Genomic DNA, 26,408 nt, shown 5'->3' on the forward strand with positions numbered 1-26,408 from the left:
GCTATGATTCTCATCTCTAGAGATGTTTTCCTACAACTAGAAACATCCCTAGTTTTGATTAAAATCACACCACACTGAGAAACAACGAAGGTGGTAAGAAGCCAGGGTGGCATGTCACTGTGGATTTAGATGAGGCAGTAGGAGTGGTAAAGATACGCTAGCTTTCCATATTCACCAGGTATGCCAGGGCCAACCTTCACATAACAACAACAAAAAGGTTTAACAAGAGCCTAAGAAATCTACAGCAATCAACGTTTTCCATGACATCAGGAAAGAAGACCTAAGAATTCAGGGGAAGCTGTGCATTTTAACGCTTAGATTCAGAGAATAATGGACGGCCATGTACAATGTGACTGGATAAACAGATGTGATCTAAAGGTAATAGACGGAGGGAGGAAACTAGTAAGGCCTGTCCATTTAGATTCTCCTTGATGTCTCTGTATGGATCTTCCTCTCATATACAGGGCAGGATCTCTCTGAGACAAAGTCTTATGAGCTACTACCAGACCCGTAGACCAAGGAATTTTTTTAAATGTTTGTTTGTTTATTGATTGATTCATTGATTGATTGATTGTTGGTTGTGGGGCCTGAACTCTGGGCCTGGGCACCACCCCTAAGCTCTTCAGCTCAAGGCTAGTGCTCTACCACTTGAGCCACAGCACCACTTTCAGCTTTCTGTCTATGTGGTGCTGAGGAACTGAACCCAGGGCCTCATGCATGCAAGGCAAGCACTCTACCACTGAGCCATCTTCCCAGCCCCCCCTTTATTATTATTAGTTTTAATGGCTATCTCCTACACAGAAAGTTGGAGGAAGGCTTGAATAATACTTCTTGCTTTTATGACTGTTTCTGGGGGAGTAGAGGTTCTAGTTTCTTCTATCATCCACCTTGGGGATAGGATACTGGTTTCTATGCTTGCTTCAGGGGAGAAATGAGGGTGGGAGACAGCAGGAGAGAGTCAGATGCTGCTTTTGAGGCCTTCCAACAGCCATTAGTTTAAAGTGCTCAGCATGGCAGCACCAGACTTCTGGTTATTATTTTCTGAGCTTAAAGTACCAAGGAAAATGAAAAAGCTTTATACCACCTCATGGAGACTGACTTATAATAAGATATCTGAAAGGAACAGGGGCTATTGCAGCCTGCATAATTGGCATTTTAAGACTACAAGTGCAGAGCCAGGTGCCAGTTGCTCATGCCTGAAATCCTAGCTACTCAGGAACGTTGAGATCTGAGGATTGCAGTTCAAAGCCAGCCCAGTCAGGAACGTCTGTGAGACTCTTATCTCCAATTAACCACCAGAAAACCAGAAGTGCCACTGTGGCTCAAGTGATAGAACACTCAGCTTGAGCTGAAGAGCTGAGGGATAGCACCAAGGCTGAGAGTTCCAGCCCCACAACTGACAAAAAAAGAATATAAGTGCAATAATGCTGTTGAAAACAAAATTGAACAAGACTATTACCCTAAAACCTAGTTCTTAGCCAGTCCCCAGCTTTAAGTCCTGCTTCAATTTGACTTACAGTTGTTTTTTTTTTAATGGTCTGATTTTAGGTGCTTAGGGTTCAAAACTTTGAGTTCAAAGGATTGAACCCGGGGCCTCATGCTTAAATATTAATCCTCTCCCTTTGTTTTTGGTGGTACTGGGATTTGTACTCTTGTTAGTTTAAATAGACTAAATGTCCTACAATATTCAGGCAAAAAGTGAGAATCATTATTAGGCTAATTATCCTATTTACAGTTGTTGAGAGTTGGTTTTAGTTTAATTAAATAATTTTGTGTTATTAAAATCCCTAATGAATTTTAACATCAGTGACTAATTTCAAGTCCAATGCATGTTGTAGAAATTTCTAATTTTTGAAGTTTGTTTTATCTGATTACAAATGTAATACATATTCATGATTTAAAACAAATTTGCATTAAAAAAGAAAAAAAATCTCCCATCACAAGCTGGGCTATAGTGCATCACTCCTATCTATAGTCCTAGCTACTCAGGAGATTCAGATCTGAAGACTGTGATTCAAAGCCAGCTGGATAGACACTTTCTCTAGACTGTTACTCTGTTTAACAAGAAAAAAGCTGGAGCTGGAAGCCTGATTCAAAAGGCAAAGTACTAACCCTGAGTGAAGAACAAAGGAGGTGTTGTATTACCTGACTTCAAAATATACTACCAAGCTATAGCAATAAAAACAGCTTGGTACTGGCATAAAAATGGACACACAATGGAATATAGCAAACCGCCTAGAAGCAAACCCATACACCTATAGTTCATTCAGTTATTTATTTTTGTTCTGGTATACAGGGTTTGAACTCAGGGCCTAGATGCTATCTCTTAGTTTTTCTACTCAAAGCATGAGCCTAAAGCACCCAGCTATCCCATGAATCTACAGTGAACAAATCATCAACAATAAACAAGAGTGGTTATATGTCGGGGAAATGAGCATATGCAGAGAATTAGTAATCACATGGAGAAGAATAAACTAGATCCTCTTTCTCTGTATAGAAAATTCAGCTTAAAATTAATCCAAGACTTAAATATATAAAATATTTTAAAAGCAAAAAAAAAAGACAACTATAAGACCTGAAACTATGAAATTACTAGAAAAAAAAAAAAAGGAAAATGCCTCAGGACTTGGAATGCTTTGGGACTTTTTTGGGATAAGACCCCGAAAGCATCAAGTTAAGAAAAATAAAAGTAAACAGGTGAAACTACATTAAGATAAAAAGCTGTGCAGCAACATACACCGTACATAAGACAAGGTGACTCTAGATTATCAAAAGAATACAAACAACAGGAAAAAAAAGCATGTAAGCTGATTAAGCAAATGGGTATATTTCTCAACATATACATATCTATATAATATATGTATATGGTCAAAAGGTACATAAAAATTGTTCAACATATTTAATGAGATATAAACTACAACGAGCTATCACTTTTGTTAGAACAGCTATGAAATAAAAGATGATAGGAAGTATCTTTTTTTTTTTTTTTGTCGGTTGTAGGGCTTGAACTCTGGGCCTGGGTCTTGTCCCTGAGCTCTTCAGCTCAAGCCTAGCACTCTGCCACTTGAGCCACAGCTCCACTTCTGTTTTTCTGAGTGGTTAATTGGAGGTAAGAGTCTCATAGACTTTCTTGCCCAGGATGGCTTTGAACCATGATCCTCAGATCTCAGCCTCTTGAGAAGCTAGGATTACAGGCGTGAGCCACTAGTGCCTGGCTGGAAGTATCTTTTTTGATAAGGTGTCACTCTAACTCTTTCTTTTGGAATTGGATAAAACTTTCTAGATCTGGCCATTAAAAAAAAAGAACTCACAAGTCATAGCTGTATATTAAACAAGGAAAGTATAGAGAGAACTCTGAGGCATGTGAGATTTACATCAAAACAAGTAGAATTGTTGCTTTCTGGCTTAGCAAACTCTGAAAGAGTGGTAGATGTCAGAAGGAGCATCAAAGCTTCAGGTTGGGAGATTTAAGATGGGAGGTTTATGATGCCTGGGTATTCAAACAGACAGGAAGATAGACATAATTTAGGAGGAAAATTTCAGCTTTGGCACTCTGGAAGGAACCATAATATATACATGTAAGAATTCTTGATTTAGACATTTATAAGATGAAAATTCTATCTTTATTCCTTAGTAACTGAATGGCTAGAGAAAATATATTTAGCCTCTTTGTAGTTATAGGTTTCGTTAATACAATTATTTTGAGACTAAGTCGAGTAGACTGACAGGCTGGTCCAACATTAAGAGGAAGCTGGACTAGATACACCAACTTCAGAACTGCTCAATAAGATTGCAAAGGGGGAGAACGAAGAGGGAGGAAATAAAGAAGACACAGGATTAGACCAGCTGGGGAGCCCTAAATAGTTAGCAGTGAGGAAGAAGAAGCCTGAAAGGCTCGTAAGAAAAGACGGGCATCATGGCAGGAGGAACACGCAGGATTGTGGCATCACAGAGACCTGGGGAGGTGGGTTTTGGTAAGAATAGAATGATTGATGCTTTTGAGTCCTGCTTAGAGGATTCAAGGCTTTGGGGCCAGAGGTTTAACACAGTATTAAACATACTGCATTTATTGAATGGACAGAGAGCTTTTAATGTTTCAGTACTAGATTTATCTAGGTCAATAACAGAAGCAACTTCAGCATTGCGGGTCCATGATTCCATATTACAGAACAGATGTAAGGTCATCCTGAAAGCCATCATATATATGTGAATTTTATGAAGAACACAGCGTTAAACTATCTCCACGATATTTACTGTGAACAGCCTGTAATGCTTATTTTTCCTTTAGTTATATTCGTATGTTGGGAATAGGGCAGTTTCATTCCCTAATTGACAGTTGCTCTGCCCTTCCCTGGTCCTGGCTAGCTTGAGTGAAGGAAGTGAAGGTGGCAATTGGACTGCCTTCATGCCAGCACACGCTACTTTCAGTTCTCCACACATGCATTGAGGAAGCATCTTCTAACTTATATGTTTCTTTTTTTAAAGAATGTTATTGACAAGTTGATGTACAGAGGGGTTACAGTTGCATATGTAAGGTAGTGAGTACGTTTCTTGTCAAACTTGTTACCCCTTCCCTCATTTTTCTCCCACTTTCCCTCCCTCCTGCCCCAAGTTGTCCAGATCATTTCCAACATACTGTCTTGTGACTCTCGCTGTTGCATTGGTTCACCCTTTGTCCTTTGTCTCACCAGTTTGTTGTTCCCTTTCTCTTCCCTAATCCCTGGGTATGATATAGCTTGTAAGTTTCTCATTCTTTTTTGAGCTGCATCTGGTCTATTGTCAAGCTTATGTGTTTAGATTGTAATTTCAAAGTTTGGTTCATTGAATCTGAGAGTTTCCAGTGGATCCTTTATGGTGGTTTACACTCCTATTCTGAATTATTCTTTTGTCATTTTGATTTTGAACACATTAGTTACAGTCATTTTGAAGTCATTGTCTGATATCCATGACAGGTCCATTTCCTGAGGATCACTTTTGGTTGTCTTTTTTCTTCTATTTCTTTGGTATTTTCCATACATATTTTTTTTTTTGGGTCCGGTCGTGGGGGCCTGAATTCTGGGCCTGGGCACTGTCCTTCAGCTCTTCAGCTCAAGGCTAGCGCTCTACCACTTGAGCCACAGCGCCACTTCCGGCTTTTTTCTTTTTGCTTATGTGGTGCTGAGGAATTGAACCCAGGGCCTCAGGCATGCAAGGCAAGCGCTCTACCACTGAGCCAACTTCATAGCCCCATATTTGGTTATTTTTGTTTACTCAAATCTAAGCTCTCATATTTGTGATGGTTGGCCTATTTTTTAGTCATTTTGTACTTGTAGAATAAGGCTACTAAAGGATTGCAGCTAAAATCACTAGGTGTTTCCTAGAAACCATTCTTAGCCTTGATCACTAATTTTTATTTCCTAGTAGCAAGAGACTGCTTAGATCTCTATGCTGCCCTCCCCTGGCCTTTCAATGTTGCTTTCTACTTAGCAAATCCTTCACAAACATTATTTTCTAGATTTGCTTTATCTCCACTCAAGCCCATGTAGCACCCCTAACACATTCAAAAAGATGTTTCTTTTATGTGTATCCTCTATTCTCAGATTAGTGATTAATCTGATGTATGGTAGCCTACCATAATTTAGGAGCAAAATGTTGGCTTTGGTACTCTGAAAGCACCATAATATATTATACACATGTAAGAATTTTGACTTAGACATTTGTAATAAGAAAATTATATCTTTATTCCTTAGTAACTGAATGGCTGGAGAAAATATATTTAACCTCTTTGTATCTATAGGTTTGGTTAATGCACTTTTTTTGAGAATTAAAGTATATACATTTAATCTCTAAAATGTACCAAATATTTGCAGATGGATAGTATTTTTGTTGTTTGTTAGTATTTTGTTTGTGTAGTTTGCAAGAGTATCACCTCCATTTCCCCCAAAAAATTCTCCATTTAAAAGACCTGGTCCTCAGCGTTGTGCTATTGGGGGCTGCTGTAGGCCTTCAGGAGAGTCAGTCTAATGGAAGTTCAGTGGATATGCTGTCCAAAGGTATTATGGAATCCTAGTCACTTCCTGTCTTTCCTTGCTTTCTGTCTCATGAAGTCAGTCATTTTCTAGGCTACATGCACCCCCTACACACACAGAAAAGAAAGATTACCTGACATATCCACAGTTCATGGGAGCATTGAGAAACTAGGGTTCAAATTCAAGGGTAGCTATTAGCTTCACTCCTGTCAAATCTCACTACATAATGTTCCCATTTTTCTAATTAAGGGAAAAATAGTAGCTCTGAAGGATCTTGAGCAGGCTCTGGAGTCAGGTAGGTACTCAGCATAGACTTTCTGGTTCACTCACATTGACACCAGTAAAATTTGCTGACCCCATTGTATTACAATTTTATTACATTGTATTACAATTGTATTCATTTTATTAAAATGAATAACAATGGAAAAAATTGGCATTCATTTCCCCAACCACATGTAATTAGAATGGATTAGCATAAACTGAGTGAGAACAAGAGGATTTAACCTTAAGGACAAGTTTTGACCTGTGACCCAGAAACCAGCTCCTATTGCTATCCAAGCCCCCAAATTGTCAAGGGTGGGTCTATGCTTCACTTTTCCTTGTACTTACATGTGAGTCATTTTACTCAAATTGAAGAAGGAATGTGAGTCCAGCTGCTGTAGAGTTGCGTCTATAGATAAGTAGCTGAATGTCACAAAATAAGATAAAGTAGAAAGTTAGTATTTCAAAGTAGAAAGTTGTATAACATATATAGTATACTACCTTATATATACATAAACATATATGTATACATGCATATATGTACATATACATATACATGTGTATATGTAATTTTTCCCCTAGTATTAAGGCTTAAACTCAAGGCCAGGGTGCTCTCCCTTAGTTTTTTACTCAAGGCTGGTTCTCTTATCACTTTGAATCTCATCTCCACTTCTGGCTCTAGGCAGGTTCATGTGAGGTAAGAATCGCAGGCTTTCCTGCCTGGGCTGGTTTTGAATCTTGATTCACAGATCTCAGCTTCCTAAATAGCCAGTATTACAGGCTTGAGCTTCCAGCACTTGGTTTTAGTATACTAGATTTTTTGTTTCTGTTTGCTGGTCCTGAGGCTTGAACTAGGGCACTGGGCACTGTTCCTGAGCTTCTTTTCCTCAAGTCTAACTTTCTACCACTTGAGCCACCACTCCACTTCTGGCCTTTTTGGTAATTTATTGGAAATGAAAGTCTCAGAGATGTTCCTCTGCAGAGTGGCTTCAAATCGTGATCCTCAGATCTCAGGCTCCTGAATAGCTGGGATTACTGGCATAAGCCACTGTACATTAGCTGATGTATACTATTTTTGATATAACTTCTTTGTCAAGAGCTTCCCAGATCATGCAAAAAGCATCACACACCTTCCCAATACCTTATTTCCTATTTCTCCTAAGGTCTCAATTGTCACATCTTTCAGAAGCTTTCTCCCAACTTTTTCTTGAGGTTAAAATTCTCACACTGCATCTTTATTGAGCAACACAAACTCCTCCTTTCACAAATGATCATATTATCATACACATTTCCAGTGGGTTGGATAATATTTGAGTCATATTATCTTGTTACACTATAAATTCTGTGTCTGCTGAATCTTTAGTGGTTTAGCTAGTTTTGGGGATGTAGTATTCTTGTTAAGTAGTGTACAAAAGAGTTACCATTCAACAAACTAGTTTGAAGTACAGTGCATCTGGATGGATATCACACCTTTTATCATTCTCCCCCAGCCCTCCTTCTCAATTTTCCTAGTTTTATAGGCTACGTATTGGAGTATCATGACGGTGTTCCCTCACTTCCTCTGCTCAGTTGTCTACCTCTTACCCCTTGACCTCCCTTCCCACACCTTGCAAGAACCAGTTTCCTGGTATTCATTTTGTTGGACTGTGAATTCATTTTCCTAAGGAATTATACCTTTTGAAAGATCTCCTGTAAATACCATATTCTGGTTAATACATTTGTGGATGCTTTCATACAAGCTCATATGTGTTTACTTGCACATTTATAAACTAGTTTTAGTTTTCCTAGAGAGAAAAAAAATGTATCCTTTGTCTCTCAGGGCCAGACTTGCTTTACTTAACATACTTTTACACAGGTCCATTCATTTCATTGCAAATGATGTTCTGTCATTCTGATGGATGAGTACAATTTCATCATGTGCATATAATATATTTTCTTGATCCATTTGTTCATTAAGGGGCATCTTAGCTATTTTTATAACTTGGCAATGATGAATAGTGCAGAAATGTCTAGTAGATTCTTAGTAAGTGTGTTAAGTGAATAAACGAAGATAACAAAATGAAAGCATTAGAAAAAGAATATTCGAATGAATAAGAACCATTTTAAATAGAGCTTGTAATAGAATAGGATTAGAAATGTCATTTCAAAGAAGAGGAAGATAAAACAACAATCGTCTAGTGGAATATTCCATAGGGTGGTGACTACAGATGCTCCTAAGAATTCCCTTCTTGATTTTAGCATATGCACCTTTGTGTGTGTGTGTGTGTGTGTGTGTGTGTGTGTGTGTGTTTGTGGTTACTGGCGATGGCGATGTACTCAGAACTTGGCTTTTTTGCTCAAGACTGGTGCTCTGTCATTTGAGCCCTACCTTTACCTCCAGACTTTTGCTGGTTAATTGGAAATAAGAGTCTCATAGACTTTCCTGCACAGGCTGGCTTCAAGACTCAATTTTCAGATCTCAGCTTTTTGAGTAGCTAGGATTATAGGTATGAGCCACTAGCATAAGGTTCCTTCTTCATTTTTAAATGAGGCTGAAAACTTGAAATTCATTTTGAGCTTTGTTTATACAAATCACAAATTAATGTTTCAAATATTAAGGAAAGAAAAAGAGGAAACTCCTAAAAACAGCTTGTCAGGAATACAAAAGTAATAATGTTTCAAATACTTTCCTTACATTCCATCTTGTAATGATCATTTTCAATGATCATTTTCTATTAAGAGATGTGTCTATGACATTTGAGAAAATTAATGATTAACAGATGGTGTCTAGCCATAGACAAAGCAGAGATTCTCAATCCTGGACATACAATTCAAAAAAAGAATATACCTGGGGCCTTTTCAAACACACAGAAATTCAAACACTGGCCCTAGATAATTAAATGAGCATTTATGAAAGATGAGTCAAGCACTTTGATTTTTCACATCCTTCTTGTGTGATAATGTGTAGGTAAGGTCGAGAACCACTTTGAATTGAATCTACTAGGAAAATATTTTAATTGAAATGATATTTATAAAAGGAGCGTTAATCAGTCCAATCGGAGTTTTTAAAATCATGGTATGGTGAATGTTCTAATGGCCCTGTGATTGTTGTTTTGAATTATCTATACTCTAAACAACTACCCTTTGGTTTATCAGTTTTCCTAATCCTTTGACTCTTGAGGGTAATGACATTATATAAATTGTTTTGATAACAAATATCATATCTCAACCATAGAGGCAACAAAGGAACATACTTAGAAGGATTGATTTATTGTTTATGGACTGCATGGGATTTCTCATGGCTGAAACAGAGCCATAAGAAGAGTAAGATTCACTTTGAAGTCTGCCAACTTGCTCCCCTCAATTGCAGCAATCCCTTGCTCCAAATTTTCTGCCAAATTTCTTAGTTAAGAAATGTAAGACTTTAAGACTTTATAAGGTTTTAGTGAGAGCCCACATTCATTGGACTGAAGTTCTAGTTTCTTTAACTGGAAACCCATCCGTTAGACTGTTTTAATTTGGCTGTGGAGACAGCAATTAGGTACCATTTATTCAGTAAGATTAAAGTAGTGATTGCTATAGACATTTTAAAAAATGTACTGGGCGCCAGTGGCTTTTTCCTATAATCCTGTCTACTTAGGAAGCTGAAAAATGGGAGGATCATTGGACAGAAAAGTCCACAGGACTCCATCACAAAGGAAGAAGCTGGCCCATGGGGATATTCCTTTGCAGTCCTAGCTATGATAGAAAGCCTAAAATAGGTGGAAAGTAGTTCAAGCATCTTCCAGACAGGAAGTAAGAGCCTATTGCAAATATAATCAGTGCAATTGATGCTGGTACACTGAAATTCTAGCTACTTGGGAGGGTGAGATTTAAAGGACTGCAGTTTGAGACCAACCAGGGAGGAAAAGTAATCAAGACCCCTTCTTAACAGAGAGCTGAGCACAGTGGTGTGTGCCTGTCATTGTAGCTATGACAAACATTGTAAACTAGGCGTATGCCTCGGCAGGCAGCAAGACCCTGTCTCTCCCCTCAAGATTTCATTTTTCTAATAAGGATCTACTTTAATGTAAAAGGTTAAAATAGGGAGAAATAGAAAAAGAGAAATCTTTTTTCTGCTCCCCCCTTGTAGAAAATGGCAGTTTCCAGTTTTGACAACCAAACTGTCAGATCTCAGAATTGCCTCTGTTTGGGACTTACTGAAATGAAACAATAAGCACTCAATAAATGGTCACAAAATGAATGTTTAGCCAGAAGCTATAGTAGTTGGTCCTGATGATATTACTTGATATGCTTGAGTTGCATACATTCACTGACAGAACCAGTTAAATGAAATAAAGGGCTGACTTGCTTCATATACAGATATAAATTTGTGTTAAACCATCTTACTTCTTTTTTTTTCTCCTTACTCTGAAGGTGTAGCAATGCAGTCTTTCAGATTTAGAATTATTTTTAAGTCCTTTTGTTTTCAGCTAAGTCTGAAACCATTGGCTACATTTTGGCTGTATGTAAAAATTTGCGTTCATGATGAAAAGTGAATTAGTCGGAAGCTAGTATAGACAGATAAGAGCTAGGCATATAAACCTGTTTAGAGGAGGGATTCCCAGCTAAAGTTTTACCACATTTTAAAATATACTAAAATGTATCAAGAATGGTTAATCTGTCAAGATAGAATGAATTTAAATTTACTTTAGGATTAAATCTTCTACTAAGTGGACATTTGGCAAAATTAGGTGACCATCATGCTCATAGAATCTGCAAATACATTAAAATATGGATTGGCTTATTCTTGTACAACAGAAAGGATTTTCCTTGACCGAACACATTTAGAAAGCAATATATCACCATTGCAAATGTTTTTTGTATTAAAAAAATGACTTACATCCTGGAAATATTGGGAAGATTGGAAAACGCATGACTAGGAATCGTTTTCAGATGAGTCTCTATAAGCTTCCTATGAAAATAAGTTACATAATTAGTTTTTGTCACAGGCTTTTTCTAATAACTCATCTTAATTGTAACAATCATATTATTAGAAAAATGACAATACTCAAACATATATAAGAACAATACTCAATGAAAAACAAGTGTATGATTTTTTCCCCCAATAAGTTAAAGATAGGAGTGAGACTTGTTCAGAAAAGAAATCTTCAAACTTCAAATACCAATGAGTACTGAACAAGTGTGGCTTTGCCCCACTTCATATTCCATTTGTTAACTAAGGGGAATATGGTATCCTCATGAGTTTATCAGGACTACTGTTGCTGTTGCATTCATAGCACACAGTTGTCAACAGAAATGACTTGGAATGTCACAAGCATGCACATTAAGTACATATTAGGTGGAATTAAACAAACTTAATTTATGTTAAACATTAAAGACAGTGGTATGGTTGTGATCAATTTTTTTTTTGCCCACGCAAAGGTCTCTCTCACCATTATCTCAATCTAAGCGTTCACTTTAAGTTTGGAAATAACTGACTGACAAGCTGCTAATTCTCCCGCAGAACCTGAGGATATCTTTGTTAGATGCACAACCCGATGGTGTGGGTATTCTACCAGTTTGATTTCTTTGAATGTCCTCAAGAAGGCTGTTTCCTTATGAGTAAGAAACTGTTTTTGGGCTGGGAAGGTGGCTCAGTGGTAGAGTGCTTGCCTTGCATGCATAAGGCCCTGGGTTCGATTCCTCAGCACCACATAAGCAAAAAGAAAAAAGCCGGAAGTGGCGTTGTGGCACAAGTGGTAGAGCACTAGCCTTGAGCTGAAGAGCTGAGAGACAGTGCCCAGGCCCAGAGTTCAGGCCCCACGACCAGACCAAAAATAAAAAAAGAAAGTGTTTTCAAGTATGCCAGCATATCTTTTCATGCCCATGTTTTGGGCAGCCCTCTTTATGTAGTAAGTACTCAGAATAGAATCTTGTATGGAAAAGGAATTGCCTGCTGTCCTAATTCACTTTGCAAAAGAAAACACTCTACATCATTCATCATCTTGGGTTTTTTTTTGGTCAGTCGTAGAGCTTGAACTCTGGGCCTGGGAACTGTTCCTGAGCTCTTCAGCTCAAGGCTAGCACTCTACCACTTGAGCCACAGTGCCACACTGACATTTCCGTGTATGTGGTACTGAGGAATGGAACCTAGGGTTTCATGCATGCTAGGCAAACCTTCTAGCACTAGGCCATATTCCTAGCCCCACATTCATCGTCTTTTATTCAGTATCTTATTTCTGTCATTTAAGTATTGCTAATTATATATTAACTACTTACTATATTATTTATGGACAACAAACTAACATTGTACACTTTCTCTCCTAAGATGCAGGTCTATTTCTCAGTAGTCACATTCTTTGATTTATGCTTTCATTGGACTACTCACTTATCCAGTGCTTGCAATGTATCTGTAACTTGCCTGATCAGAATCATCAGGCCAAATTAGTTTATGTGTATGAGAGGATGATGTGATAAGGGTTACATTTTTAGCTCTTCACACCTAATATTTCCTCATGAAACCCAATATTATTTAGGTAATGTAGGTCTCATAACTTACCTGTCCTCTCAAAAGATCTCTTTCTTATATTCATTAACTGGATTGAGTAAAAGCATATTGATCCATGCAAGATGTCTGGTTGAGAATGAAAACAGTAAGGTAACAAAGGTCAGACTATTCTGAAGAGAGAAAGAGAGGAAGAATATTGGGTGCATGAATACTGAAAAGTATGGAGAACCAGAAAGGTGAATGAGAAAAGAAAAGCAGCGAAGAGTTCCATGTTCAGTGCCTGGGGGAATGGGAAACCGAAGAGACAAACACAAGTGAGCTGGCCCAGGCGGCAGACTGGCAACTCAAGCTCAAGAATAAGCCCACGTCTCCCACAGCCTCAAGCCTAGGACAGGATTTGGTGAGAGACTGCTCTGGTGTTGAAGGCTAGACACAGAGAAGAAAGACATTGTTGACATTCTCCTTAGCTGGGCAAGCTACAGCAAGAGGTCATTGTGAGAGGGGAGTATATTGAGATTGGGATGTGAAAATCAAGAATGATCCTATCCACAATGTGGGTGGGAGACAGCCATCAGAGAGGTCAAAGAAGGGGGGGGAGGGGTGAGGGGGGAACGCAGCTAGAGTCCTGCTCAGAAGTTTAAGCTGCAGAAAGATTGGGCTGAGCAGGGCACAGCAGGTACAAGGCCCCACCCTTCCTGAAGACCGAGTCCCCAGGTCTAAGGGTTGCAGTGGAAACAAAGGACAGGTTTGTGATTGGTGTAGTACTTGGCTTCCAGGACTGCCTCCTGTTGGTGTGTGTCTTGGCTACCGGTGGGTCTGGCAGTCCCAAGCACAGCCTCTTGAACCATGTGATTCTCACACTCTTTCCTCCACAGGGAGGGAAACTTCTGAACAGGATTGAAAGTGTTCATACTTGTGGGGAAATTGTATCCCAGCCAGTCAGGTAGAAGTGAGAGCAGAGTCCAGGCCCTCTGAAGCACATATTTATATTGGTTTGTTTGTTTGTATCTTTAACTAGTTGTGCAAATGATTTGGCATTTAACAAAGCAGTTTATGAATACAATATACCTCGGTCAATGTCACTCCTTCCGACAGAAGCACGAAATTTCTACAGCAACTTCTCACAGATAGGGAGTCACTTGTTGGATAGGGTCTTAAAGCACTGAGTTCCTAGGCTGAGTACCTAGGTCCTTGTGAATGTAAAATTTTATGTTCTGTTTGTCTGCTCTACTCACTGACAGGTTCAGGGAGACACACTGAGGCTTGGATGTTGCTTGTCCTGGGACACTAACTGGGAGGCTTGTAGAACAAATAGGAGCCTGTATAGCCCCCAGATTAGAAAGTTCCTTGTGACCATCAGCAAGTTCCAGTACATAAAGGGAACTTTCTGTAGTGAAAGTAGTCTAGAAGCAGATTACAACTAATTTCTCTCAATCTGAACAGTGCTGACTCAAGGCCTAGCCCCTGGGCATGTGGGTGAGTGCTTGGCTACTAAGCTCTACACAAAATCCAGGAGAGAAATAGCACAGCCTCCTGGACACTTTCTAGCCCTGTCTCAACACTGAGAACACTTCAACTGATAGACTACAAGTGATGAAAACTGCCAGCTAATGTACATATGACCATAGAAGATGATGTTAAGTGAAATGAACCCCAAGATAGGGATACAAGTGGTTTTTTCTTTCTTGCTATTGTTTTTAATATATTTAAAATGTACTATGTGATTTTTTTGTTTCTCTTGTATGTTCTTCCCCCATGTTATAACCCCTGTTTTCACTGTATTTGATGTCAGTGCCCTGCATCTTGTATATACATTTTTCTAATTTGGGGAGGGGAAGGAAAATAACAAAATGCTGAAATAAGGATACAGGTTGACCCATTGTAACAATGAGATGTACAGACACTATGTTGAAAACGAACTTTACAACTTGGGAGCGGGTAGGGAGGAGTTGTGGAGGTGGGAGGGAAGAGATGGTGGGGAAAAACAAAGGAGGACGTAACAATGCTCGAAAGGAAATGTACTCATTACCTTGCTCATGTAACTGTAACTCCTCTCTCCAGTATTTTTACAATAAAAAACATAAAAAAGAAAGAAAAAAAATATTAAAAAAAACTTCCAGCTAGCCAGGAAGGAGTGGCTCATGACCATAATCTCAGCTACATGGAAGGTGGAGATAGATGGATAAAAGCTGAAGGCACATCCAGGCAAAAGAAATTAGTCTCTGCTTTTTTTTTTTATTGTGAAAATACCATACAGAGGCAACAATGCTTGACAAAATAAATCAGTGAACTCCTATCTCAAAGCATAAATCAGTCTATATTAATGGACATTAATTGTAGTTGAGCAAATGAAACACCAAACCAAGAACTCAAAGAATGTCTATGAAAATGATCAACAAAACCAAAGTGGACATGAATAAACTTCTAAATGAATGCCAAGAAAATACAAATAAACACCTGAATAAGAAAATGAGACTATTAAAAGAGGATTCAATAAAGCTATGGAAATCCTGAATATCAATGTAAAATTCTGGAAGTGAAAAACTCAATATGTCAAATTAAAAAAACTCAGTTGAAAAACTCCAGGAAAACTGGATGAAACTAAAGAAAGAATATTAGGGCATGAAGATAAGGTAGATGTATTAGAATATTTAGTTAAAGAATAAAAAGGAAGAATTAATAGAACATGCAAGATTGCTGGGATTCCACTAAAAAACCAAACTATGCATCATTAGCATAGAAGAAGAGATGCCAGCTAAAGGCATAGAAGATTAAAAAAAGCAATAGCAGAAGCCAGGCACCAGTGGCGCCTGTAATCCTAGCTACTCAGAAGATGAGATCCGAGGATAGGCATTTAAAGCCAGCTGTGGCAGGAAAGTCCATGACTCTTAGCTCAAATAAACCACTAGAAAACCGGAAGTAGCGCTGTGGCTCAAGTGGTAGAGCGCTCGCCTTGAGCTGAAGAGCTGAGGGACAGCACCCAGGCCCAGACTTCAAGCCCCACAAGCAACAAACAAACAAACAAACAAATAAATAATAGAAAACCCTCAAATATTAAGACACTCAGATACAGGAGGCCTTTGGGACTCTAAACAGAAGACAAATAGAGACCCTCCTCATGAAATGCTATAATGAAAATATTAAGTACAGATTTATAAAAAGAAAAATAACTTCCTATAACTTATCTGATCACAATGGAATAAAATTACAAATCACATTTAGAGACATTTTCTATTGAGTATCTTTCTCTGGAGAATCAGATTTACAAGGAAATAAAAATTACCAATAAAGGAAAATCCACAAGAGTAGCATTAGATTTCTTGATGGAAACTCTAAGAGCAAGAAGAATGTAGACTGATGTATATCAAACCCTGAAAGAAAAAAAATCTACCAACCTATATTACTGTATGCAGCAAGGCTATCCTCTCTAATTGAAGGAGAAATGAAAACCTTTCATAATAAACTAAAAGCAAAAGAATCTATGGTTACTAAAAAAGTGTTGCAGAAGATAGTGAAAAGGATTCTACACACACACACACACACACACACACACACACACACACACACTGAGATATCACTATGGAAGGAGATAAGCAAATGAGGAGTAGAAAAGAATCAAACCCTACCAAAACAACAAAATGGCAGAAATTGGTACTTATTTTCCAATAAGAACTCTGCATGTTTAATGTTTTAATCCTCAAAAGAGTTGCAGATTAGACTTAAAATAAAAACCAGTATACCATTTCTTGTCTATAAGAAATGAACATTAGGGGCAAAGGCAAATACAGGCTTGAAGTGAAAGATGAGAAAAAGACTTTCTAAGAAAATGGAGTCTGAAAAATGGCAGAAGTTATAGATGATGAAGCAGACTTAAACTCAGAATTAGTAAAAAGTAACAAAAAATGTCACTTCATGTCAATAAATGCTGAATGAGGAGAATATAATGACTGTAGATATATCTAGTTTCATGAAAACAAAAGTATAGATCCCAGCAAAGTGATTTTAATATCACACTCTTAATCATAGATAGTTGTCCAGGCTCCCCCACCCCCAAACAATATGGTAGTTTCAAAAAAAAAAAACCAAAAAACAAAAAACCAACCACTAGGTCAAAAAGATAGCAGACATTTACAGAACATTCTGTAATATTCTACCCCAAAGCCACAGAATACACATTCTTCTCAGCAACCCAGTGAAACATTATCCAAAATAAAGTATAACAAATAAGAGAAAATTGAGATAACTTCCTGTAATCATATTTAGAAGCATTTCCTATTGAATCGTTCTCTGGAATATCCAAACTAATAAGAAGCGACAAACTCACAATAATAATAAAGCTCATATAGCAGCACTGTGATAAGGACATGTTATTTACTGTATTGCTGGAATAGTTTTACCAGAAAAATCCATATGATAATTATGATAGATGCACAATAAATAATTAATGATTTTTGGCATCTTTTCATAATAAAAACTCTGAACAAAACATAAAATCCATATGTTAAAAACCCATAGCCAATTTCATTCTCAGTAATAAAAGTTGGAGGTTTTCCCTCTAAAATCATAAGAAAGGTAAGGAGATTACTATTAACCACTTTTACTCAACATTGTACTAAAGCACTAGTGAAACAATTGGACAAGACAAAGAAGTAACAGGTATCCAAATTAGAAAAAAAGAAAAAAAGGAAGGAAGGAAGGAAGGAAGGAAGGAAGGAAGGAAGGGAAAGAAAGAGAAAGAAGGAAGAAAGAAAAGAAAGTAATTAAGATGTCTCTTCACTGATGACATGATCTCCTCCTATAAAGAAACCCTTAACCAAGAACTTGTTAGAATCTATAAATGAATTCCATAAAGTTTTAGGTAGCAAACTCAACACACACTCTGTAATACATTCTGTTCTTTAATGATGAACTATTTGAAAAAGGATTGGGGGGGAGGATGGGAAGAGATGGGAAGGGAAAACAAAGGAGGAGGCTACAATGCTTGATAAGAAATGTACTCATTTTCTTGCCCATGTAATTGTAACCCCTCTGTACAGTATTTTCACAATAAAAATTTAAAAAAGAAATTAAGAAAACAATCCAATTTATAATAGTCAGTTTTACTTCAAGATGCCCTACAACTGATGAACAGACTAAGAATATATATATGAATATATATATATACAAATATACATAATGGAGTATTAGTCAACCATAAAGAATAGAATTTGCAGGGAAATGAATGGATCTGAATATGGTCATGTTAGGCATAGTCAACCAAGTTCAGAAGGACAAAGGTCACATTTTCTCTGATACGTATCTGCAAGACCTAAAAGAGTAACATGTATATAAACATGCAAGATCACACATACAGGACCTATATGTATAAAGAACAATTATAGCAATTGTAGGATTGAATTATGGGAACACAAGAGGTAGGGAGGAAAAGAGAATGTTACAGGATGAAAATGTTACCAAAAGATATTGCATCTGTGAATGGAGATGGAAAAACAAAATGTCCCTGATGTTTTTGCCTAAGGCTACTCTATCACTTGAGCCACAGTTTCACTTCTAACTTTTTGGGGGGTAGGTTATTGGAGATAAGAGACTCACAGATTTTCCTGTCCTGACTGGCTTTGTATTGTGATCCTCAGACCTCAGCCTCCTGAGTAGCTAGGATTACAGGTGTGAGCCACTGGTGCCCAGTTTAATTTTTATGTTTTAATGTATCAATTAAATTCTTAAAAAATGGGAAAAATGTAGCATATACAAACAGTCTAGTTTTCAGTCTTGGAAGGAAATTCTGTCATTTACAACAGTACAGGTAAATCTAAAGGATATTATGAGTGAAAAAAGACACCCAGACAAAAACTATATGGTCTCACCTATCTGTACAATCTAAAATAATAATAATAATCTCACAAAGGTAAAAAGTAGACTGATGATGACCAAAGGTTGGTGCGTGGATGGGGGAATGCAAAGAGTTGGTCAGAGACTATAGAGTTAAAGTTAGATAGGAGATAAAAAATAGATCTAGTGATCTATTGTACAGCATGGTGACTATCATTAATAGCAATGTATGGTGTATATCAGAATTGTGAAGAGAGGAATTTAAATATTTCAGACATAAGGAAATGACAAGTCTATGTTAATTGGCCTGATTTGACCACTGCCCAATGCATGCAAGTATCAAGGTCACATTTTCCTCCTTTTGTTTCCTCCAATTGTTTGTTGTATGGATTCAGCTTGAGATAATTACAGCCATCTTGAGTTATAACTGTGACTGCCTTTAAATAATCCTTTAAGTTAATCATAGTTTCTTAGTAAACCAGAGATAGAGAAAACCCTTGGGGTGGTCTGGGGAGTTTTATAACTGGATCCAGGCTCCAGAGATGTACCTCACTCTGTGATATTGCCTTAAGATAAATTAGGTATTTCCCAGCTAAGAGCAAGTCACATTTGATCATAATCCATAAATATTCCCATTGAATCAAATTAATCCCTAAATATTCCCCTCTGAATCAAATGATAGGGAACCCAACTGGTTTTGCTGCCCACCCTCTCCCCCCACCACAGCTCAACCCAGAACCATGGTTCTGTCTGCAGAACATTTGTTAACTAAAGAAGGAAAGTAAACCCTTTTTCAAAGTGGGAAAAATGTGCATCACATTAACGCTTATGTTTTACTCAGCCCATGATTATGTGGGTGATAGGAGCGAAAGATCTGTGAGGTTTGAGTCGTCTCTGAGGAGGTGATTTCAGGTGGACGGGAAGGCTTTGGTTCACGACAGTGAAGGAAACAGGGCAATGAGCTTTCTAAATCCCAACAGATCTTCCTTTGATGTGATGAGGAGAAGGCAAAGGAGGTACGAATGTGAATTATACATTGCAAAGCCCTGAGTGATTAGCAGCAATTATAATTGAAGGTGCCTTATCTGAAATGATGTCCAGAAGCAGAGTTGGCGATGTATTTTCTTCTGGATAAAAGCTGCCAGATGCACGTGTCATCTTGCCTGGTGTTCTGAAAGGACCAAATGGCATTGCAGGCTTTGGCACAGGGTGATGTTTTTCCCTGAGTTTTCATTGGGGAAAACAGTTTTGGGAGTCCAGAAAATCACCATCTCTCATTAAAATTTAAAAGTATTGCCAGTGAATTATACCCAGGAAGAAAAGAACTTCTTGGCTTAGGAAGTTAACAAACCCACTGGGACAATAAGCTAGACATTCAGAAGAGAACATGCATGTATTTATCATCTGGATATTCTGCTCAGAAATACAAAATACCAGTTGCAAACAACTGAAGAGATGTGAGTGTGTTACAGTGTGTGTGTGTGTGTGTGTGTGTGTGTTGCTGTTTGGGGGGAGCAGAATTTGAAAACCAAGAATCAAGTTCTTCTCACTCTTAATTTGCATTTCAAGCATTAAAACTTCAGCATGAATTAATTTTCCTTTCTGTGCTTGTTTGAACTCTTACACATTGATTTGGAACCTTGCTCATCTTACTTTCTTTCCTTCCCTCCCTCTCTTCCTCCCTCCCTTTCTTCCTTCCTCCTTTCCTTCTTCCTTCCTTCCTTCCTGCCTGCCTGCCTTCCTTTCTTCCTTCCTTCCTTTTCGTTCTTTCCCTTTTCATCTCTTCTTTTTTTATTCATGTATTTTTTATTGTTACTATAAAGGTGATACACAGAGGAGTTATACAGAAGTCAGATAAAGAACACATTTCTTTTTTTGAGGTAGGGCTTTATTCTGTAGGTCAGGCTGGCTTCAGATTTACATTCTTCCTACTTCTGCCTCCCAAGTGAATGCTCGAATGAAGATGTGAGCCACCCACCCAGACATACCCACTGTTCAGATTTCTCTTCATTCACTCATGTAAATTCAAATTTCCATCTTCTTTCTGCCAGAAGTTCCTTTTGTTGTAATTTAGTTACCTCCCTCCCTCTCCCCTTCCTTTTTATTCTTTTACTATAGGTTTGCTGGCAATGGCTTTGCTCAATTTTCACTTATTTGAAAAAGTCTTTAGCTTTCAATATTGAAAGGTATTTTCATTGTGTATATAATACTCTAGGCATACAGGTATAGTTTCCATCAATACTTTAAAAAGATAGTTTTGAGTTAGGGGCTCATGCATGTAATTCGAGCTACTCAGGAGGCTGAGAGCTGAGGATCATGGTTCAAAGCCAGCCTGGGCAGGAACATTCGTGTGACTCTTATCTCCAATTTTCCACTAGAAAGCTGGAAGTGGTACTGTGGCTCAAAGTGGTAGAGTACTAGCCTTGAGCAAAAGTGCTCAGGGATAGTGTCTAGGCCCTGAGATCAAGCCCCATGACTGACATGAAGAAAAATTCTCAAAAAGGTGGTTTTGTTACATCCCAACTGATGTAGTTTCTGATTATGTCAATTTTCATTCGTGTCTTTACTTCTTTGATATATATATATATATGTATATATATATAATAGGTGTATATATATATATGAGTATATGTATGTATATACATATATAATATAGAAGTAAATGTACACATATATGTATATTTGTTTTTGCAGGTCCTGGGGCTTGAACTCAGGGCCTGGGCTCTGTCCCTGAGCTTCTGTGTGCTCAAGGCTAGTGCTCTACCACTTGAGCCACAGCACCACTTCTGGCTTTATCTAACTAGTTTATTGAAGGTAAGAGTCTCACAGACTTTCCTGCCCAAGCTGGCTTCGAACCACACTCCTCAGATCTCAACCTTCTGAATAGCCAGTATTACAGGCATGAGGCACTGGTGCCCAGTTTGCAATATATTTTTATATATGAATAATCTCTGGTGCTTTGAAGATAGTCTCTTTATTAATTATTTACAGAGTTTTGGTTATAATGTTCCTTGTAGTTGTAAGAAATGAGAGGTGAGCTACCACTAGGGGCGCAAGGCTTTATTGGGTGACAGACCTGCTGGGCTGCATCAAGTAGGAATGGAGACGGTAGTAGTGGACAGGTGTGGGCAAAATTTAAACACATTTTTAGGGGGCACTCACATGAGTCACATTACATGGGCTGTGGGAACTGGGGGAGAGAAGTTCCAAGAAGGAGGTGTTACATGGGCCACAGGAACTGGAATATTCTGAAAAGGAATATAAAGAGACTGTTGCAACTGGAGTGGGAACTTGCACATCACACACGGGGCGGAGATTGGATAGGCAAGCTGACTCCAAGACCTTAGAATAATGTTCTTTGCATTTGATGCTTCAGGTTTCATGGAGAGCTTCTTGGATTTGTGGACTGAGAATTACCATTGAACTTGGACAATTTTGTCCATTATTTTTCTAAAGTTTCATTGTGTTCTTTCTCAGGTTCTTTTGGAGCCCTAATTACATGTAAGTTAAATTCTTGATATTGTCACATGGGTCTGATTTCCTCCTGTAGTGGTCAATGCACTTATTCCTATTTATTTATTTGCTAATTTTCATGTATTATTGTTTCCTCCTCCTCCTCCTCCTCCTTCTTCTTCTTGCTCCTCTTCCTCTTCTTCTTTCCTCCTCCTCCTTCTCCTCCTCCTCCTTCTTCCTCTCCTTCTTCTCTTCTCCTTCTTCCTTCTCCTTCTTCCTTCTCCTCCTCCTTCCTCCTCCTCCTCCTCCCTCCTCTTCCTCCTCCTCCTCCTCCTTCTTCTTCTCCTGGCTTGAACTCTGGGCCTGGGTGCTACCCCTCAGCTTTTCAGCTCAAGGCTAGTGCTCTACCACTTGAGCCACAGTGCCACTTCTGGTTTTTGAGGGGTTTATTGGACATAAGAGTCTCACGAGGACTTTCCTGCCCCATCTGTCTTTGAACTGCAATCCTCAGATCTCAGCCTCCTGAGTAGCTAGGATTACAGGTGTGAGTCATTAGCTCCCGGCTACATTCTCTTCTTAATATTTCTTAAATATTTCTGTAATTATAATCATCTCTTATTTTCTTGAGGTTATTTTAAAAAGTTCTAATAAAACATTTTAATGCCTTTGCTTGTTATACTCATCATCTTTGTCATTCCAAACAAAAAGCCACATGATGACAAAAACACAATCACTTTTCCTCTTGACAATCTTCTCAATTAACAAATAATAATGAAACCCACACTTTTCCATTTTGAATAAAGTAGTCTAAGTGGGTAGAATGTCTAAACCCATCTGTATCTGGAAGACTATTTTAAGTTCTAGTCAGAGTCATATATAAAAATCTGTTTTTTGAATGATGCTATTGGATTTAGATAATGGAAAATCACAAAATGGAAATTATCATTGTTAAAGATAATTATATTAATATTTATCTCCTTATGTGTTTTTTTTTAATGGAGCTTATATTTGTCTTTTTTTTTTTTTTTGCTGGTCCTGGGGCTTGTGAACTCTCTGAGTTTTATTTGCTCAAGGAGTTAGAAGGTGAGAGAACAGAGAAGCCACATTTTGAGAGGTTGAATCTCGGAGTCTTTATTAAAAGGCTGGCGAATGCATAGTGGACTCCTGTCTCAGAGACCAGCAGCCAGCAAGTCCACTTAACACTGTTAGGAAACTGAGCCATGAAGGCCAGAGAGGAAAGAAAGAACAAAAACAATCCAACAAACCAATTCAGCTCCATTGGAGAGCTGACGTAGGATACCATGGTGAAGAGCCAGGACAAGAGCCAGGACACAACATGGAGACATGGGGCATGGTGCAGTGGTGCCTGAGCTGGTCTAGGCCTAAATAGGGTCAAGACAGGGGGAAGGGTCACAGGAAACTCCCAGTCCAGGCCCTGGACTGACAGGTTCAATAACCTATCAGCCAAGTGCTTGCATCGTGCCTCTAGGGATTCAGACATGTCCCTCCCCTGGGAGGCGGGGCCTCACCTTCCCTCACCACCCTACCACCCACCACGTGGCCAAGATGGCACTGTCCAGACATAAACTCCCTGAACCACAGTTGCACTTCTGGCTTTTTCTGGTTAATTGGAGATAGGAGTTTATGGACATTCTGCCTAGACTGGCTTCAAACTGTGATCTCCAGATTTCAGCCTCCCGAGTAGTTAGAATTATCTGTGGGCACCGGTGATACCCAGCTTCCATTTATCTGAAGTCATTGGGAAAGACACGGAATAAGATTAATAACCAAACAATTTTATATCCTGTCATAATTCAAGTAAAAATTACTTTTAATAAAAATTTGCTTTCCACAAGAACAACCAGAGTGAATTTTTTTTTTAAAGAAAGTTTTAAAGAACATATATTTGAATGAGATTTTCTGGGGCTCAATCCTCAAGGTAAGATAATGAGCTTGACCAGAAAGCAACACAATTTTTTTTTCTTGAAATTAAGTGAAGGATCAGTTTTCTCTGGTCTTTTCAGCCAAGACACAAAGGAAAAAAGTAAAAAGGGACAGAGTTTGTTCTGTTTAGGCATCAGAGAGCAAGCAATTGAAAGGTCTCTGTGAAAGTGATTTCTTTCTTTTCCTTCTCAAGGGCTCTTGAGGGTTCACATTAGAATGTCAGTAACCTTGTTTTTACCAAGATTGTATCAGCCACTCTGAACTGTTCTCTGTCCTCCAATAAATGTGCTCCAGTACTAAGTTTCTAGGACCTTAAACATCAAGAGTCTACTCTCTCTGACAACACAAGCATTGCATAGGACTCACACTGAACCCAATTTAATTTCTAGAGCAGGCACACTATAAACCATGGTGTCCAAAGTGCAGTGTTAAGTCATTACACAATAGGAATTTATTTTGAGGCAGTTCTAGTGAATTATTTTTATAACATCAAGGCCTGGAAATTCCAGACAATGTGGGCAGTCTCAATAAACTACATAACAGACAACTGGCAAGCAGGCAGAGACTCTGAGTATGTTTTTACAAGAAAGGCCAAGCGAGTATTTCATTCTCGTTCCTTTCAAAAACTATCATTTCGATCAACGGCACAAGGTTACCAGGTAACCCAGTTGAAGAATAGTTTTCCAGTTGAGGAGAGTGGCTTATACTCATTTTTACTACTTAGCACAAACTATTTTTATTTGAAAATTTTCTTCTTAGCATATGGTAATTGTATTTTAGAGGGTTTCATTGTGACATTTCCATACAAGTATATAAAGTGTTGGGCTAAAGTTCACTTTCTTAGCATCCTTCTTTCCTCTTACATCCTTTATAAGTTTATGTTCAGCTGCTTTATGTGAATCTTGCAGCATAAAAATTTTATTTCTGAAATTTATTCATAAAGGAAATGAGAAAGATTTGTATTTTCTCCTTCTTAATGCATTTTTTGGGACTGGTATTGAGGCTTGAACTCAGGGACCTCTTGTTTCCTTAGCTTTTCTAGCGCGTGGCTGGTACTTTATGACTTGAACCGCACCTCCAGCCCAAGTTTATGCTAGTTAATAGGAGGTGAAGATTTTCAGATTTTCCTTTCTAGATTGGCTTTGAACTGAGATTATCCAGATCTCAGCCTCCCAAGTAGCTAGGATTATAATTATGATATCAGCTCACCAATATATTTTAAAACCAAAATCAAGCCACAAATACTTTTATTTTCCTCTCAATCATAGTCACAATTACTAGGCCATATTTATTCACTGTTTTTCTATATCTCTGGCTTTGTACTGATACTGTTGCATGTATTTTCTTATTTAATTTTTACAATGATACTGTGAAATAGGTATCATGGTGATCTCTTAATATCTGCAGTAATGAGAGCTTGGATAGAATGTGTTGAATAAATATTCACAACACTCTCTTGGGTCTCAAAGACTATGCCCTTCACTACCACCTCAAAATTCAAACTTTTAATGACTTTACCAAATTGTCACTGAGTATCTGATGTTGTTTCAAAGTCTAACAGCTAATATTTCTAGAAATTCTGAAAGGATTTTTAAAAAAGAAATAAGTATATATTTTCCTCAGATTCAACATTTATCTTCCAGTGAAATGAAAGTAATGTACCTCTCTGTCCACCTGACTATCTATTCTGCATCAGTCGAGTGGTATTTATGACATGAGTATCAAAAGTCTTTAATTTTATCAGAAATCTCAAGGTATTGTATTACATAACAAACCAGATGGATCCCATATTAAGTGGCTGGTATTTGACCATTGCTTTAAGCAGATCTGCTGGTAACTCTATATGTTTCAACCAGATAAAAACATCGGGAAGGCTTATATATGTGTGCACTGTATCTATTCATGTAGGAGAATAAAGGAAGTTGTTTTTAAATCTAAGTAGATTTCCAAAAGGCTTACTTAGTTAAAATGATTTGGGCACTTAATAAATTACCTTGCTGAATTACTATATGGGCCATCTGGAAACATAATTGACTATGTATTTAAATATCCACACCCTTAAGTCATTTTGTACAAAATCGTCAAGAAGAAAAATAGATCTGTTAGGTAATCACTTATGATTCAAAGAAAATATATACCTTTATACAGGGCTGGGAAGGTGGCTCAGTGGTAGAGCGCTTGCCTTGCATGCCTGAGGCCCTGGGTTTGATTCCTCAGCACTACATAGCAAAAAGAAAAAAGCCAGAAGTGGCGCTGTAGCTCAAGTGGTGTTCTAGCCTTGAGCTGAAGAGCTGAGGGACAGTGCCCAGGCCCAGAGTTCAGGCCTCATGACCAGACCCCCCCAAAAAATTAGAAAATATATACCTTTATAAAAAAATTTTTGAAGTAAGTGAAGTGCTAAGATTTTTCACTGTCAATGTTGTATGTTGTAGGGACCCAGCCCT

The 26,408-nt window shown here is 38.1% G+C and overlaps 1 protein-coding gene across 1 annotated transcript in view; it reads right to left on the reverse strand.

The window, feature by feature from the left end:
* The window catches only part of Tshr (thyroid stimulating hormone receptor), a 117,000-nt gene that overhangs the window by 43,622 nt on the left and 46,970 nt on the right, over positions 1-26,408 (reverse strand). Inside the window, exons 2-3 of the mRNA XM_013014141.1 lie at positions 11,131-11,202; positions 6,618-6,692 (exon numbers count right to left, since the gene is read on the reverse strand). Coding sequence (XP_012869595.1) covers positions 6,618-6,692; positions 11,131-11,202 — 147 coding nt within the window. The remainder of the gene's footprint in view (positions 1-6,617; positions 6,693-11,130; positions 11,203-26,408) is intronic.

The sequence above is a fragment of the Dipodomys ordii genome, unplaced genomic scaffold (assembly GCF_000151885.1).
Source record: "Dipodomys ordii isolate 6190 unplaced genomic scaffold, Dord_2.0 Scaffold2, whole genome shotgun sequence".
Lineage (NCBI taxonomy): Eukaryota > Metazoa > Chordata > Mammalia > Rodentia > Heteromyidae > Dipodomys > Dipodomys ordii.